The sequence below is a fragment of the Equus quagga genome, chromosome 15 (assembly GCF_021613505.1).
Source record: "Equus quagga isolate Etosha38 chromosome 15, UCLA_HA_Equagga_1.0, whole genome shotgun sequence".
In the NCBI taxonomy this organism is placed as follows: Eukaryota; Metazoa; Chordata; class Mammalia; order Perissodactyla; family Equidae; genus Equus; species Equus quagga.
The window spans coordinates 68,469,287-68,487,948 of record NC_060281.1 but is presented as its reverse complement, the minus strand read 5'-3'; the positions used below and the strand labels follow the sequence as shown (position 1 = coordinate 68,487,948).

Genomic DNA, 18,662 nt, shown 5'->3' with positions numbered 1-18,662 from the left:
GTGCCAGTCCTTGAACCAATCACTGGGGTCAGGGGAAGGCCAGTTGCTGATTGGCTGTAGGCCTGGGTCCAACAGTGCATTTCTGGAGCTGGAGGTGGGGCAGCTTCTGCTGGAACAACAAGGTCTGAGAGGGGTCAGGGGTCAAGTTGCCCCAGGGAGAAGAGAACCAGAGCAGATCTGGGGCCAGTGCTTATGTGACCGTAGGAGTGGGGCATGGCCAGTGTCCCTCTTCCTGAAGTATCAAGTCACTCTGTTCTCTCTCTCTTTGGGGTTTTGATGACCCTTCAAGAATAATTTCCAGAGTCTACCGTGACATGTAAAGGTAGCATTCGGATTAACTCTGGGCGCCAGTGAACTTCACCCTGTCTGAATGGCTGGCTCAGTGGCTGTCTGCTTTAGTCGTGCTCCCCCTGCCTTCCCAATGTCAGAATCCATTCCGTAATGGGAGCATCAAGGAGAGGCATAGATTCTAGTAACAGGGCTGGCCCAAATAGAACATCCAAAACTGCTCGTCTGGGGCCCCCTTTCAAAAGGAGTTTAGAGGTGTTTGCATGAAGGAAATCACTCCCATGGAGCTGTAAGTATTCTTATTTTCCTTCTCTGGAGGAGGCGGGCAGGCCACCATGCACCCTGTCATCCACATGTTGGGTGACCCCCACCCACGTGTGGCCTGGGCAGGGTGTCGTCAAAGAGCATCTCAGACCTTCAGTCTGCTCAGACCTGTGTCCTGGCACCTTAGGGAGCTGTGTGCCGTTGACATCAGCGGAGAGGAGAGACAGACTTCTTTGGGACGGCTAAGTTGACACTGCTGTCTCCTGGAGGTAGCCACACAGTTTTGTGGCCATTGCATTGATTTCCAATTCAAAGAATTTCATCGATTCTTTGAAAAAAAAAAAAAGGAAACTTTATGATCTTCCAGGGTGTGTAGATTACTGAATATGACGATTCCTATTTACAGAGAAGGAGGCACGGGCAACAGCCAATTGCTTGTTTTGCAATTTGAGTTTATTATGAAAATGGAGGAAAACCACCCCACTGGGTTTATTTGTTAAAGAATGACAAAGATTGAGCTTTTCTCTCAATACAGGTGAGGGCTGGGGTTTTTGCCATTGTTTTCCTGGTAACATGAAGGTCAGGGCTGGTCCCTTGGCACCTGACTTTGCACAGTCCTGGAAAACAAGCCCTGTAGAGGGTTGAATAATGGCTCCCAAGAAAGATACGCCCAAGTTCTAACTCCTGGTATCTGAGAATGTGACCTTATTTGGAAATAGGTAATTTGCATATGTCAAGTTAAGGATCTTGAGAAGGGATCATCCTAGATTTATGGTGGCCTTTAAATCCAGGAACTGGTGTCCTTGTGAGAAAAAAACAGAGGGAGATTTAAGACACGCAGACGCAGAGGAGGAACACAGAGCAGAAGGCCATGTGGAGACGGAGGCAGAGATCAGAGTGATGCTGCCACAAGCCAAGGGATGCCTGGGGCCACCAGGGGCTGGGAGAGGTAAGGAAGGCTCCTCCCCTAGAGCTTTGGAGGGACTGTGGCCCTGCCACACTTTGATGTGGGACTTCTGACCCTGGACCTGTGAGAGAATCCATTTCTGATGTTTTAAGTTGCCGAGTGTACGGTAATCTGTTACGGCGGCCCTAGCAGACCCGGGCAAGCCCACTTAAAGATTCAGGCAAAGAAAGGCTGCGGCTGGATTTGACATCATACAACTGGGAAGACAAAAATGGACCTGCAGCCAGCAGTCTCATTAATTTGAGTCCTGAAACACTACTCACAAATGCTGGGGCAACTGCAGAGTTCCTTGGAATTCTAACAATATAGTAAACTGCTTATTTTACATATTAATCTTCATACTTATGTATGTGAAGGAAAAGATGGTGAATAATTTATCAAGCAGTTTGGAAGAATGGCCTCCATCCTGACACCACGCATCTCCTCTTGGCGGGTTCAGTGTGGAAAAGGTAGAGACTACGATGTGATTTTCGTGGGGTCCTGCTTCTGCTGCCTTCTTTTAGCCTCTCCTAAGATAGAAATTCTAAAAGACTTTGAGTGAAAAAAGTGTGTTTTTTCGCCTGACTTGCAGGACCTGCAGCGTTTTCTTTGCAGACAGACTTCATGAAAGTTCTTCATTAGACAAGCTCCTCTGGTGGCAGGTTCAGTGCTCGAGGGGATGAGACGGGCTCAGGACTAAAGGGCCTAAGAGACTGTTCAGATTTTGTCTTTCCAAGGACCTGACTTCCTGAGTTACCCTCCCCCGAAGTCACCTGTCCGTCATACTACCCCATGTAGACTACGCGAGTTCTGGTAAATACCAAATGTATCAGTCTTTATTAATTTGTTCAAACACCCTTAATGTCTCCAGGCTTGTGCTAAACTCTGGGCTTTCCAAAGTACACGCAGAAGTATGTCCAAGAGACAACCACGTAACTGTGACACCGTAGGCTAAGATCAGGCGTTTATAAAGTGCTGTGGGGAGGTAATTGAGGAAGCAGCTAATTCTGACTGGGGGAAGGTATCAGCCAGGAAGGCTTCATGTAGGAGACAACAATCTAGTAGAATCTTGAAGGATAAGTGAAGATTTTCCGTGAAAAAAAAAATGAGGTGAGTGTAATGAAACCAATAGCTAAGCTTTATCGAACATCCACTACGGGGCAGGCAGTGTTCCAAGAGTTTTGAACACGTTACCTTAGTTAATACTCATGACTCCTTTATGAGGTACTGTTATTGGCCACCTTTTATAGATAAGGAAACTGAGTCAGAGTGCGTTTAAACACCTTTTCCAAGTGACAGAGGCCAGATTGGGAGCAGGGGCTCTGGCTCCCGAGCCTGGCCCTAAGCTGTGGCTCCACACCCAGCTCTCTGGGCAGAAGGAGCCTTATGAGAAAAGGGGGCGGAGTTTGCAGCCCTTGACTAGTTAAGGAAAGGGCGCGAGTTCTGTCTGCCCCAGCATGGTGTGCAACACGTACCAGCAGCTGTGCTAGGAGAAAATGCCTGGGCCCCTCTGAGCTTCAGTTTCCTCACACATAGGATCAGTACTGGTCCTCTCGCTAGTGAGTGAGCCCCCGGACCCCTTTCCTTTCTTTTCCTCTTTATCCATTCCATTGCCTCCCTTCCCTCTCCTTATCTTCAGATCGACTGTTTATTGAATGGAAGATTCTGGGGGTACAGTAATGAACAATCAGGAAATGAGATCTAATTCTGTCTTATGTTTACTGAGGTATAATTTACATACAGGAAAACTCACTCATTTTACAGGTTGATGAGTTTTATGAGTAGCTATATCACCACCACCACCACAATCAAGATGTGGAACATTTCTGTCAGCCCCTTCCATTCCTTCTCATCTCTGGAGCCAGTCCTCACTCCACCACCAGCCTCCAGCAACACTGATCTACTTTCTGTCACTAATTTTCCCTTTTTTAGAATCTCTTGTTAGTAGAATCATACAGTATGTACTCTGGCTTCATTCATTTAGCATAATTGTTTTGGGGTTCATCCATGTTTCTGCATGTATCTGTAGTTTATTACTGAATAATATTCCGTTGTATGGATATGCCACAATTGTTTATCTATTCCCCAGTTAGTGGGCACGTGGGTCATTTCCAGCTTTTGGCTAGTGTGAATAAGTCTGTATCTCATACGGACATAACTTTTTATTACATTCCATTGTCTTTTAGCATAAATATTTTCTGTCTATACATATTTTTTTGCCATATACATAATTCCATCATCTTCATCATTTCTGGGTCTGTTTCTATTGGCTGATCTTTCTCCTGGTTGCCTGGTAATTTTTGATTGGCTTCTGTGCATTGTGAATTTTATGTTTTGAGTGCTGGATTTTGCTACATTCCTTTAAACAGTGTTGACTTTGTTCTGACATGAAATTAAGTTTCTTACAGATCAGTTTGGTCCTTTTGAGGTTGCCTTCAAGCTTAGTTAGGGCAGGTCTAGAGCAGCCTTTACTTCAGCTAATTTAGCCTTACTATTATGACATGACCCTTCTGAGCACTCCACCCAATGCCCCCTGTATTGCAAGGTCCCTCCAGTCTGGGTGATGGGGACATGGACTCTTTCCAGCCCTGTGTGAGTTCTGGAATGGTTCAGCTCACTGCTTCCTGAGATTCTCTTTTTGGCCTTGCATGCAGAGATGAGTCCTGGGCCAAAGACCCCTGCAGCCCCCTCTGCAAGTCTTGGGGATTCTTTCTCTATGTAGCGGTTTCTCTCCAGTTCTTTCTCCACGTGTCAGCTACTCTCTGATACCCTGCCTCACCAGTTCTAGTTACCTTGACCTCCCTTGAACTGCCCTGTCCTCTCAGCTCAGCCAGACTGGAATTTAATTTGAATTTTCTCTTCCTGTGGTAATCACAGGACTCAGCTTAGTTTTCCTTATTTCTACCTGTTTTATAGTGTCTGAAAACAGTTGCTTGATGCACTTTGTCTGGTTTTCCAGTCATAGCAAGTGGAGCAATTCTGGGCCATGAGTGGGAGCAGAAGCCAAAGAATCAATTTGCAATGGGTGTGCCGATCAGAAGGAAGTAAATAAATTATTTAATAATTTATGGTGGTAATTCCTGTAAAGTGAAATAGAGGAATGTGTAGAAACTGTGCGAGGGAGACCCTCCATTGGAGCATTAATGAGAGCAGATGTAGAGTGCTTAGCATTCCGTCTGGCCCAGAGTGTTTTATGATTTTCGTGTAGTGATGCTATACGATTCTCGATGAGCAGGATAGCACAGTGCTCAGAGGCGCAGGCTCGGGAGGAAGCCTTTCTTGGTTTTAGTTCCAGGGCCGGCACTTAGTAATGCCATCTTGGTGAGTGTTTGTGCCTCCATTTTCTCATCTGTAAAATGGAGGTGATAAGAATTCCTCCTCATAGATTTGTTCTGAGAATTAAATGAACAAAAATATGTAAGGTATAAATAGTACCCACATGTCATAAGTATGCCATAGAGTTTTCTAATTTTTCTTGGTTTTCACTTACTTGTATGCCCGACAAAGCCTTGAGCATTTGCTGAACTGATGTTTGCAGCTACACTGGGTTCCATCGGGAAGCCTCAGTGGGCACGGCCGTGATGAGGATCCCTGGCAGGTGCACCCCATTTTGAGAGGCGCTGTGCCCCATGTCCCGGCATGTGGGGACGATCTTCTCTTCTGGGGCTGAGCTCAGTCAGCTTCAGCTGAACAGTCCCAGGTGTCACATGGCTGGGCTGGGGCAGGTGAGCCCATGGTGGACACAGGGGAACTTTGGTGTATTTATAGCAGAAAGCCCTGAGGCTCGCAAGGTCTGTCTTGTTTCTTCTCCTTCTCTCTGCCTCTGTCTCTCTTCCTGCCAGTCACAGTGTGTCTTTTTCTCACGGCCTCGCGCTAGCTCTCCGTCTTTCTCTGTTTGTCTCCTTCCGTGTGTCCGTGTCCCTGTGGCCTTTTCTCAGTTTGTCTCACCCAGTCTTGTCTTTCTCTGTATATCTCCCTGTCTATCTGTCTGTCTGTCTGTCTCTCTCTGTAGGACCCTGAGTTCCCAGTCTTTCTGCCTCTCTCTTTTGGACCATTAGTTCTTCCTCCCTCTCCGCACCCCCTCGCCCCCGTTTCTCCCTCCCTCTCCTCCATCCATCCACACATGGCATCCTGACTGAGGGATTGAGAGTCAGCCTAAAGCCTCCAGCCAAGGCTCTCACTGCTCACTGCAGTCACCCAGACAACAGCCAGTGCACAGTAACTATACAGGAGGCTTTATTCATATTAAAATACAGTTATTAGCGTGGTCTGGGCTTCTCCTCAGGAACACTTCTCTCACTAGCGCCATCGGATCTGGTTTAGATTTTAATTGGACCGATGTCATTTGCTTGCTGGTCCTCTGGCAACCAGAAATTGTGTTAAATTTTAATTTAACTCAAGCTGGATTAGAATTTTTTTTCTCCCCAGACAACAAAGAAACACTATTTACAGGTTACAGTTGTAATTAAGGAAGTGCTAACAGTTAAGTAGAGGAATGAATCAGAGAAAACACACAATAATTATTCAGTGTTGGAGCTGGGACGTGTGAATAAATAGGACCACCTGGATTGGTGGGAGTGAAGGCGTCAAGAATCCCCAGGAGCCAGACCATGTGCATTCTGGACGTGTCTCTCTGACTCTCACGTTGTCCCTATAATTCTGTCTCTGTGTCTCTAAGCTTCAGTGTTCTCTGTCTTTCTCAGCTTCCCCCTCTTTCCTCAAAGCTTCCACCCAGGAGACGTCTGGACAGGACTTTCACAGAGACAGTTTATTGACGCTCTGTAAGCGCTGTCCTATTTGAGGTAATTTTCTTTGTGTTATTCAGGGACTCATAAAGAACCATGTTTTGAGATCACTTACTGCTTTTGGGATAATAAATTAACAGAATCTAAAAATACGCGTCCAGAGCGGGAAACAGGGCTGATTTCAGTGTTATATAATACACAACAGTGGGCTTGAAAACCATGATTTCAGTTGGCGCCAACACCCTGGCTTCTCTGAGTGAAGTTTGCATCTCTTGTGCAACTTTAGTTGTCAGGAGTCGAGGTGTCTGAGAGCAAAATAGGGTCAGGGTTGGATTCCTGTTCTGAGGCTGACGTTCCTGTGCCAGGGACCCAAGGATGTAGGAGCTGGGCCTCAGGATTGACCCAGAACCTCACAGGGGTGGGGAGAGGCTGGAATGGAACATACCAGAAGCCACACGTGGTCATGGCTTGGGGCTTTGGGGCCACGTGGCTACTTCTACTAAAACATAAGCTCCACATTTGTAAAACATCTTTTTGCAGCTTTTAAACTCAAAACCTCTACAAGTGTATCTTTCGTGCTTAAAGCCTTCGAGTTAGGCAAAGAAATGGACTGTTAGCTCCATCTGACAGGTGAGGATCTGAGAGGGGACCCAGGAGGACAGCCGGGCAGTGGGCTTCCATGTCTCGGTGTTTTGGTTCACATCCTGGCTTGGTTGTTAGCAGAAGTGGGATTCTGGCTGAATTAAGGAACCCTTTTCAGCTTTGGTTCCCTCATTTCTCAAATGAGTATGAAAATAGTCATCCTTCAATAGGATGTTCGAGAATTAAATAAGGCATTAGGAAGACCAGTTAATATTTACCAAGTACTTACCACACATCAGGTTCTGTTCTTCGGTGCTATTCTTATTTTTGTTATTAGACGTTAATACCTCTGGTACCATATATTCCTTTACGTTTGCATTGTTATTTACAGATAATGCCTGTAAATCCCTTAGCACAGTGCCTGGCACTTATCTAAGTGTTTAAGAAAAGTTAATTGCTATAAATTATGTTCATTAGGCACTTACCTGGTCCTATTTCTTTATGGATTTATTCATTGGTTTGCCTTTATTTTTGTTTGTTCTTTTGGTTCTTCCTGTTATTTAAAAGTTTCCTACAAGTCGAAATAAATGCCTTTCCAAAATACCTTCACCCCAGTTCCGCAAATGTTAACATTCTGTCTGTCTACACAAACATGTTATTATTGTAATGAACTGTTTGAGAGTAGGTTCCACACATGATACTCCTTTATCTGTAAATACTTCAGTATGGATTTCCCCCCAAGCTCTTACAGAAGTAGAGTGAAATTATCAAAGTCAGGGAATCGTTATTGATACAAAGCATTATCTTGTCCCAGACCTTATTCAGATTTCATCTAATATCCCACTAAAGTTCATTGTAGCAAAAGAAAAATATTTTTTGCTGTTTGAGGATCCAACCAGGGACCACCCATGTGTTTGTTCTGTGTCTTATTTTCTTTTCATCTGGGAGTTTCTCGGACTTCTCTGTCTTTCATACTGTGAGGTACTTGAAATGTACTGGCCAGTTATCTTGTAGAATGCTCCGTAATTTGGGTTTGTCTGATGTTTCCCTGTGATTAGATTCAGTTAATACTAGATTCAGAATATGATACCAGATTATCACTGATCTTACTAACTATTACTAAAATTACTAATCTAATACTGAATCTTATACTAGATTATTAGATTCAGTTTGTTGGAGACATTTCAGAAGTGATGCTGTATCCTTTTTCAGGACATATGTTGTCTGTCGCGTTACCAGTAATGTTATCTTTAATCACGTGGGTAACGTGATGTGTGCTGGGTTTTGGTACCATAAGGTTACTGTTTTTTCTCTTTGAAATTAATAAGCCTCTTGCACAGAGGTATGTTGACACTATGGAAGTATCCTGTTTCTTATCATACTTTTAATCACTAGTAACATCCAGTATTGATTCCTGCCTGAACAGATTATAATAATAAATGTTGGTTGCCAGATGGTGGTATTCTAATTTCATCATTCTTTTATTTTTACATTTATTAGTTGAAATTCTACCCAATTGTTTGTTTATATCAGTATGGACTCAGAAGCTTATTAGATATAATATATTATATTATCATCATTGGCTACTACAATTATTTATGGCGCTGTAAAATTGTCCCAGGTGGGCTGGTGGAGGTGCCTCAAGCTGACTCCGGTGTCCGTTTGACCTTTTTTGAGCACTTTCTTATCTTCTGGCTCCACGATACATTTTAGGCTCATTATTTTGTACTTTCTTTGCCTTGGCAAAGAATCAGCCATTTCTCCAAGGAGCTCTGTTTCCTTTTCTTGGAGAATAGTATTCAGAACTAAAATCTGGGTCTAGGTGTGCTGATTGCATAAGGCATCATTGCTTCTATTTGAGCCCTTTCAGCGAACAAAACTAAGGAAAACTACACACACACACCTACATTTGTGCGTAACATCCGTACGCCCACCATCCCCCATCATGGCGGTACCTCCAGCTGTGGCTTGTGACCACAGAGTTCACTCTCTTTCTCCTTTCCATTTTAAACTCATTTCTCTAGCAGTGAGAAATCTGGCTGTCATTTTCTGACATGTTTTATTTGCTCAATCCTAGAATACATTAGTTGTGGAATTGCTAACCCATACTGCTGTGGAAAACAGACCTAACTAGAGTTCAACATGTGTTTACAGTTATTTTTATCCTTAGCCTGAGAATATGTAGTCAAAATAATATGCTGAAAAGTTACATGCAACTCCTAGCTTTTAATAGCTGAAAACAACGGAGGTTTATTCTTGCTCACACTATGTGTCCAAAACACATCAGCTGGGGGCTTTCACTGCATTATCCTCACTCTGGGATTCATGTTGGTGGAGCAGACGCCATCAGCGTGGCCGAGAAAGGGAGAACACGGAATCTTGTGCCCTTAGCGCTTCTGAAGGGAAGTGGGCACATTTCATTCATGTTTCATTGGCCAAGTCAAGGCATATGGCCACACCTGAATTCAAGTGGAAATCCAACCAACAATCTGCCCAAAAGGAGAACTGGTGGGCATGTCTTATTTGTCTAAAGTCATCCTTTTAAATCCTTTGAAAAAATTCCTATTTTACAGGTAAGGAAACTGAAGCACTCTGGGCTCTTAACCAATATCTGGATCCAATTCACTGTCTTAGCTATTGCTTAATATTTCATCCTATGTACATGTACCGGGCACTCGCCATCCTCCCCTTACCATCCAATCCTCTCACAACCACTAATCTACCTTCTGTCTCCATGTGTTTGCTTCTTCTGGACATTTCATATAAATGGAATCATACAGTACACACCCTTTTGTGTCTGGCATCTCTCACTACGCGTGTTTTTGAGGTTCACTCATATTGTAGCATGTATCGGTACTTCATTACATTTTACGGCCGAACAGCATTCCATTTTATGGATATACCTACATTTTATTTATCTATTTGTCAGTTGATGGACATTTGGGTTGTGTCTACTTCGGTTGTTGTGAATAATGATGCTGTACAAGTGTTCGTGTGGGCTTGTATTTTTACTTCTCTTGTACACACATACATCCGGAGTGGAATTGATGGATCATAAGTAAGTCTATGTTTAACTTTTTGAGAAACTACCAGACTTTTCTATAGCAGCTGTACTATTTCGCATTCCCTCCAGCAATGCATGAGAGCACCAATTTCTCCAGATCCTTGCTAACGCTTGTTACTGTCCATCTTTTTTGATTATAGCCATCCTAATAGGTGTGATTTTATCTCATTGTGGTTTTGGTTTACATTTCCTCAATGATATTAAGCACATTTGCATGTCTTTTTTGGCCATTCGTATATCTTCTTTGGATAAGTGTCTATTCAAATCCTTTTCCCACTTTTTAATTGGGTTATTTGTCTTTTTATTTCTTGGGATGTAAGAGTTCTTTATCTATTTTAAAAACTGGGCCCTTATCAGATATATGATTTAAAAATATTTTCTCTCATTTTGTGGGCTGCCTTTTCACTTTCTTGCTGGTGTCATTTGAAGCACAAATATTTTTAATTTTGATAAAGTCCAATTTATCTATTTCTTTCTTTGGTTGCTTATGCTTTAGATGTCATAAGTAAGAAATCATTGCTTAGTCAAAGGCATGAAGATTTACGCCTGTGTCTTATTCTAAAAGTTTATAGTTTGAGCTCTCACATTTATGTTTTCAGCCTATTTTGAGTTAATTTTTGTATATGGTGTGAGGTGGGGGGTCCAACTTTGTTCTTTTTCATGTGAAGGTCCTGTTATCCCAGCATCTTTTGTTGAAAAGACTGTTCTTTGAAACCATCGAATTGTCTTGGCACCCTTGCCGAAAATCGATTGACTGGAATGTGAGGGTTTATTGCTGGGAAGTCAATTATATTCAGGAAGAGTGTGTCCTGCAGCTTTGTTCTTTTGAAAATTGTTTTGACTATTCAGAGTCCTCTCATTTCCATTTGAATTTTAGAATCAGTTTGTCAGTTTTTGTAAAAAAAAAAGCAGCTGGAATTTCGATAGTGATTGCATCAAATATTTAAATCACTCTGGGGAGTATCATCATCTTAACAACATGAAGTATTCCAATCCATGAACACATCATGCTTTTACATGTATTTAGATATTCTTTAGTTTCTTTCAATGATATTTCATCGTGTTCAGTATAAAATTCATGCACTTCTTGGATTTAATTTATCTTTAAGTAATTTGTTATTTTTGATGCAATTGTACATGGAGTTTTCTCAATTTCATTTTTGTATTGTTCATTACTAGTGTATAGAACCACAATTGAATTTTGTATTTTGAACTTGTATCCTGAACCTTGCTGATCTCCTTTTCTTGCCCTAATAGCTTCTTTTGTGTGTGTGTATGTGTGTGTGTGTGTTCCTTGGATTTTCTATATATAAGATCATGTGATCTGCAAAGAGAGAGTTTTATTTCTTCCTTTCTAATCTTTACTCCTTTTATTTAACTTTCTTTCCTGATGACCTGGCTATAATCTCTAGTACAGTGTGGAGTAGAAGTGGTGAGAGCCATCCTTGCCTTGTTCCTGATCTTAGGGAGAAAGCTTTCAGTATTTCACCATTAAGAATGATGCTTGCTGTGTGTTTTTCAGAGATGCCCTTTATCATGTTGAGGAAGTTTCTATCTCTTCCTAGTTTGTTGAGTATTTTTGTCATAAAAGGCTGTTGGATTTTGTCAAATGCTTTTCCACATGTCTTGAGATGATCATGTGTTTTTGTCCTTTTTTCTATAATTATGGTCTAACACATCGACTGATTTTCATATTGAACCAACCTTGCATTCCTGCAATTAATCCCCTTTGTCGTGGTGTTTAATCCTTTTTTTAATGTTGCTGGAGTTGATTTGCTAGTATTCTGTTGAGGATTTTTACATTTATATTCATTACGGATATTAGTCTGTAGTCTTCTTTTCTTGTAATGTATTTGTCTAGTTTTGTTATCAGGGTAATATTGATCTTATATAATAAGTTAGGAACAATTTCCTCTTCTAATTTTTGGAAGAATTTCTGAAAATTAGTGTTAAATTTTTCTTTAAGCATTTGTTAGACTTTACCAGTGAAGCCATCTAGAACTGGACTTTTCTTTCCAGGAAGTTTTTTGATTTTTAGTTCAACTTCTTTATCTGTTATAGGTCTATTGAAATTTGGATTTTTCTTTAAGTCTGTTTTGGTAGTTTGCATGTTTCCAGGAATTTGTCCTTTTGCATCTAGGCCATCTAGTTTTTAGCATACTATTGCTCTGGTATTCCTCTATAATTTTTTTCCCTGTTAAGTTTGGCCCCGCTTTCACTCCTGACTTTAGAAATCTGAGTTCTCTCTCTCTTTCTCCCTCTCTCATCAGTTTAACTAAAGGCTTGTCCATTTAAAAATCTTTCCAAATAACTTACTTTTGCTTTAATTTTCTTGATTTTATATTCCTTATATCATTTATTTGAACTCTAGTCTTTGTTTTCTTCTTTTTTCTGCTTATTTTGGGTTTAGTTTGCTTTTCTTTTTCTAGTTCCTTAAGGTGGAAGGTCAGGTTATTGATTTGAGCTGTTTCTTCTTTTATAATACAGGCATTTGCAGCCATGAATTTCTCTCTAAGTACTACTTTCTCTGCATCTCATAAGTTTTGGTATGTTGTGTTTTGTTTACCTAATCTCAAAGCATTTTTCTAACTTCCCTTGTGATTTCTTCTTTGAACCATTGGTTGTTTAAAAAGATGCTGTTTATTTTCCACACATTTGTGGATTTCCCACATTTCCTCCTCTCATCCCTTTCTACTTTCGTTCCATTCTTATTGGAGAACATACTAGTGAATTTTCCATTTCGGGTTTTGTACTTTTCAACTCCAGAATTTCCATCTGATTCTTTTTTTTCATAATTTTTCGTAATTTATGTCTCTTTATTGGTATTCTCTCTTTGCTGAGCCATCTTTCTCATACTTTCTTTTAGTTCCTTAGATATGAATTCTTTAGTTCTTTGAATGTATTTGAAATAGCTGATTTAAAATCTTTGCACCTTTGTCTAGTAAGTCCAACATCTGGGCTTCCTCGAGGACAGTTTCTGTTGAATGCTTTTTGTCCTGTGACTGGTCCATCCTTTTTGTTTTCTTGCATGTCTCCTAATTTTTTGGTTGAAAAGTGGATATTTTAAATAATATAATGTAGCAATTCTGAAATCATATTATCTCCCCTTCCCTGGGTTTGTTTTTGATGTCTTATATAGTTGTGGTAGTAGTTTGTTTGTTTAGTGACTTTGGTGAACTAATTCTGTAAAGTGTCCATTCTTTGCTGTGTGTGCCCACTCAAGTCTCTGTTTGATTGGCTTGGTGATCAGCCAATGATTGGGCAGAGATTCCTTAGACACCTGGAATCAGTGTGTCCCAGTCTTTACCAAGGACCTCTGTGTGTGTTGGGACATGCTTTCAATACTCAGCCTAGCATTTGACGACTCTACCTTAGCTTTCACAGAATCTCAAGGTCAACCAGAGGTGACATCTTAGAGCTTTTTCAGGTCTTTCTTGAGTATAAACACAGTCCTGGGCATGCACACAGTCCTAAGTATGAGCAAAGTCTTATAGATTCCCCAGAATATTTAAAAGCTTTTCATAGCCTCTCTGGACATCTCATTTCTCATCTTTTCCTTTTAAGCTTTTTGATTAATCTGTTGTTTGCCCCAACTGTTATCTACTGCTTCAGGCAGCTATGAAGTTAAATAATTGCCTGTAGTTGCCTTTAGTAAATATCTCTAGGGAAAAAGCTTCTCACACTGGGTAAGCTCAGAGTCAGGTCAAATACTGACAGTCTTGCAAGTGGGACCTTCCAGGGAACTACCAGACAAGTCAAATAATGGCAGTTCTTTAGGAAGGAGCTTTTGAAAGGTCTCCAGCCCTGATCTGCTCTCTCCAGTGGCTTTTGGACTGCTGGGTTTTACTGAACGTGGGCTGTTATTTTTCAAAGCTACTACAGAGCTGGAGAGTAGGGGAAGTCAAATTAAAATGCCACAAATTCTCTGTTTTTCAGCCATTTTTCTTGAATAAATACTCTCTTGGTTGCATAAGCCTTTGTTTGATTTCCAGAGTTCTGAAAAAGTTAATTTTGACTTTTTTGGGCCGATTTTCTCATTGCTTTTATGGAGAAGAGAATTTTCAGATCTCCTTACTTTGCTGTTTTTGCTGAAATCACTCTAATGTGCAACATTAATGGAAACTCATCTTCATAAAGGAATATAAATGTGCTTTCAAGACATAAAGCCCAGAGCTGGTACAAATAGGAGCAGAATAAAAGACTTATATTTTGATAGATGGTGAATTTTTAGCAGTCTCTGGCACCAGGGGATGATTTAAATGTAATATTTAACATGATAAATTGCTTTCTTATTGTGCCAGAGGCAGGTAAGAATTGCCTTTGGGATTTTTGAGCTGCTGTTGATGGACACTGGAAAACATGGTTGCAAAAATCTCAGCCACACATGAAAAGGCTGAAGGAGGAAGCATAGTTGCAAAGACATGAGAAATAAATGCACAAGCTTTGATCAGTTGTGATTTGTTGTTATGAAAAATAAAGTCACTTCTATTGACATTCAGTTTGGGAAACTAATTGTAATGTCTTCTTGGAAGGTTGGGAGCTTCTACAGGGTAGAGATTGATTTTGTTTTAGTCTTTTCTCTTTCTCTAGGGTCTCGCATGTTGCCTAGTCTCATGTGTGTGAGTCAAGACTTTCAGTAACAAGTGACAAAAACCCAATGAAAACTGGCTTAAGTAAAACAGTTCATCTTATATATCTGAATTTCCGAAGGTAACAAACACGGATGTAGCTGGATTCAGGAACTCAGACATCTTTCCCAGGAACCGGTCTCTCTCCTACTCCTGACTCTGATTCCCCTTGTTTGGGTTTCACTTGACTCAGTCGTTGTGGACGTGGGGCTGGAATACGTTAATTGGCCGCATTTGGTTCACGTGCTCATCTGTGAAGCCTGATTTGGTGGTCTGGGGTCAGTGCCATCCCAGCTGCATTCATTGGAGGCAGAGCGGGATGGTACCCGAAGGAAAAATGAAATGTCATCATTAAAAAAAAGAGGGAAGGACGAATGTTCAGCATCTATGGACGCTCAAAATTAATGCCTGTCCATCACACACAGACAACACCCACATTGATAGTTTCAATGGGATTATGAGTTGAATTTAACAATTTGTTCTGGAACCATGATGCAGTCTCTTTTCTCTGTGCACACTGTGGTTATTCCCACATCCATCCCATTATCCCACCTTTGGTGATTTCTTATCTCAACTTCCACAGTGCCTCCTGCTTCCTGTCCTCGCGGTCGCCTTAAATGTAAATGTACACATAGTTCATCTGCCTGGTGCGAATGGTATTCTCAGGAACATGGATTATAGTCACATCCTTTCAGATTTATCTCCTTGAGATTGTTCTATCCAGAGGGAAGGACACGGGTAAAAAAAAACCCCGAAACTTATTTTTTCATTTTTCTTAGATTGGGTTGGCATTATTTTCAAGTATTCATTCAAAGTTGATGTTTTATACTGACAAGTAGCTATTATTTGCAGGTTTACTATCAATGAAGAACAGGTAATCTATAAACTGGGAATAATACTAGTAACTACTTTCAGAGGGTTGTTGAGAAAACTGAATGAGCAATTGATTACATGTCAGGTGCTTACAACCCCTCTTTCTCCTGCCCTACTTTCTCCCCCTCCTTCTCCTTCTTCCTCTCCTCCCTCTGCTCCTCCTCCTCCTCCTCCTTCGCTGACTCACCTCTTGGGATGGAGAATGAGGGACTGATTTAGAAAACTGAATGTTGAACCCACTTGCTGCTTGTGCTGAGACTGGGGACTCCACGCTTGAAAGGAGACTCGAGATAACGGTCTGTTTGGTCAATTCTGTTGGGGCCCATCGGTGAATGCTGGTGACTCTCATTGCTCAGCTGTGTTATCCCTTGTCCACCAGCTTCTCTGGTTGACTCTTTCTCTACAGCCAAGTGTGGGAGTAGCATCTCCTCCAGAACCCTCTGTGAACCTGCTCAGAGGTTCTTTAATTCATTCTTGGAGTGAATGTTTTAAAGCCCCTCCGGGAATAGCTGTCATTATTAAGCTCTTGTTGCTCACTATGTTCCAGTTCTTTTCAAACTCAGACAGTCCAGCCCCAGAGCCTGTGCACCCGACCTCTCTCCTGCACGGCTCCTCACATGCCAGATACCGTCCAGGCTCCTCGGATGCGGTGGAGGTCGGAACAAAGATGGCGCAGACCCTTGGGGAGTTTACAATCTAATGGGCAGTCAGAGATTAAAACATCAACACAAAATAAGCAGATAGTGAGCATCCGTGGTCATTGGCAGGCAGGGCAGACTAGGTGCTGTGAGAAATGCCAGTGGGGTGCGAGTTCACACTGTTGGGGGCAGAAGAGCCCGGCTTCTTGGAAGAAGCGGACATTTACACTGAGATCTGAAGGATGGAAGGAACAGGGAGGCGTGTTTTGGGTCAGGAGCTCTGCATGTGTCCGAGCAGAAGGCCTAGATGTGATCGCACTGCTGGGAGAACTGAGAAGACGTCTGGGAGGCTGGACCAGGACAGCGGGAAGCGGCAGAGAGGGCTGGAGAGGTGGCCGAAGTCAGGTCACTCGTGTCTGCGAATTTGGTCTTTATCTTGAGAATAATAGGACACTTTCGATGAGTATTAATCTAGGAGAGAAATTATCTGAATTATATTGAAATTTTAAAAAATTATTGTTGTGAAGAGAGTGGACACAGGGAGACGAGTGGGGGGCGCTGTGGCCGTCCCAGTGAGAGGACACTCCCTCGGGGGAGGAGCTGGTCAGGGGGACGGCAAGAATTTGGCAGAGTGGAGATAAGCTATAGAAACAGAGCCTGCAGGACCCCAGGGTGTCAGAGAAGGAGAGAAGCTACCATGACGTCAACGTTTAAAAGTTCCCAGTTTGGAGGGAAACCTCGGGGTCATTGGAGGTCGGGGGAAGCGAGGGTGCTGGGGTCAGCTCAGGGGGCAGAGGTTTATGCTCTGTGACTGCTTCTCTTCCGTCTGCGTGCTGTTCTCTTTCCTAATTTGACACCAAAGTGAAGGCTACATCCACGAGGCTAATAAATGCAGAAAATTAGGCAATAATTTCCCAAGTGAACCTGTAGCCAAGATTTGGAAACCGTTGAAAAGAACTCTTGTGCTGTGTGCGAGACGTGTCTGTAGGACAGTGGGTGGGGGGCGGAATGAGGGAGGGGAGGGGACGTCGGGGGTCGTGACATGACCCAGCTCCTGGGGACTGAGAAGGTCCAGCTCTCAGGCCTGCTGGTCAGTCTGCCATGCAAAGCCGCCGACTGTTCGGAGTTTCCGTTTTGCTTTGTTGGCCTCGTGACTTCATCCATTCACAGGTTTTTAAACTGCAGAGCAAGAACAAGGCAGTCGGTGGCATGGTCAGTGCCCCACTGCTCCCAGGTCCGCCTGCTTGCTGACATGTGCCCTCTCCTCTCCTGCGTAGGACACGGAGGTGCTGAACACGGCCATTCTCACCGGAAAGGCTGTTTCGGTTCCCGTCAAGGTCGTGGGTGTTCAAGAGGACGGTTCTGTGGTCGACGTGTCGGAGTCTGTGGAATGCAGGTCTGCGGACGAAGACGTCATCAAGGTACAGCCCGCTGGACCTACGGGTCTCCCAGCTGCCAGGGCTTTGGGGGCCCCTTCTTCTGTCCCAGGTCTTGTTCTGACTGGGCGTCCCAGACTCTGAAGGGCTGGAGCCCGGATAACCACCCTAAGGAGTGAGTGACTGATGGCAGGCGCACCCCTGGGAGCTGGAGGAGGCTGCGCGGGGGTGCTGTTCCGTCCCCTGGAATGGGTCCCCTGGCCTTAATCTCCAGCAGAAATAATTTTCTTCCCTCCTTTGGCTTGTAGGACAATATTTCCCTAATTTTAGCAATCTACATGCAATCTTTTCAATTTTTGCCAACTTCCTGTGTCAAATAACATTATTTACTCAATAGATTTTCTTTAAATGCCTCACTTTTTCAAACTTAAATACTAATTTTGCCTCATTATAAGACAGTACAATCCATGAGCTTGATGTACTAATTTTTTGTTAACATACATTAAAATAAATGACTATTACATTAAAAAAAACTTCATCCATGTCCCACCTAACTTAATTCGAGTTCTAGTGGGATACAGCACACAATTTGGGAAGTCTGGCCATGGGACATTTCTGCTTGGTTCTTCATTCTAATTAACTGTATTTATGAGCCCAATTCAGCCAGGAACCAGCCCATGGATTTTTTCAAGTTCTTTGCAAGGGTCTGTTTGAGCCACCAACATTAGTTTCTGCCTATTTTTTCTTGGCACGCTGGTTGGCCGTTTCCTTTTGCAGCAGAGAACTCAAGGAGACAGGATTTAAATCTTTAGAACCATCTTTTCTCCTTGAGGTTGCTCAGATAGCCCTGGCTGTATCTATTCATTCGTTTTAGAAAATGCAATCATGCTGAGTCCTGTCCTTCCTCACGTTCCTCCGGCTCCTGTTTAGAGCTTAGATGGAACTTGGTGCCAGTCTGAGGAGCTTCGTGGCAGACAGAAAAGCCTGTAGGGTTTTCCCTGTGGGAGAAAAGATCCGGCAGGACCCGATTTCTTCTAATTGTGACCTACAGGAGGTTGTGCCTTAAGCCAAAAATGGTTTTAATAAAGAAGAATTGATGTGTCTGTGAGGCCTAATTAAAAAAAATTAGTCCTTGGGAAACCCAAATTTGGCATAGCCTGTTTCCTGGGCTTGGAATGCTAATTCTCCCCCGAGACAGAAGGTGGACTAGCTTCAAAGTACACACAGCCTTGCCCTGGGGCTCCTGGCAGGCCTTGTA

The 18,662-nt window shown here is 42.6% G+C and overlaps 1 protein-coding gene across 1 annotated transcript in view; it reads left to right on the top strand.

Moving 5' to 3' along the window:
- The window catches only part of LOC124227126 (transmembrane protein 132B), a 212,144-nt gene that overhangs the window by 156,468 nt on the left and 37,014 nt on the right, over positions 1–18,662 (top strand). The window contains exon 5 of the mRNA XM_046641014.1: positions 17,306–17,449. Coding sequence (XP_046496970.1) covers positions 17,306–17,449 — 144 coding nt within the window. The remainder of the gene's footprint in view (positions 1–17,305; positions 17,450–18,662) is intronic.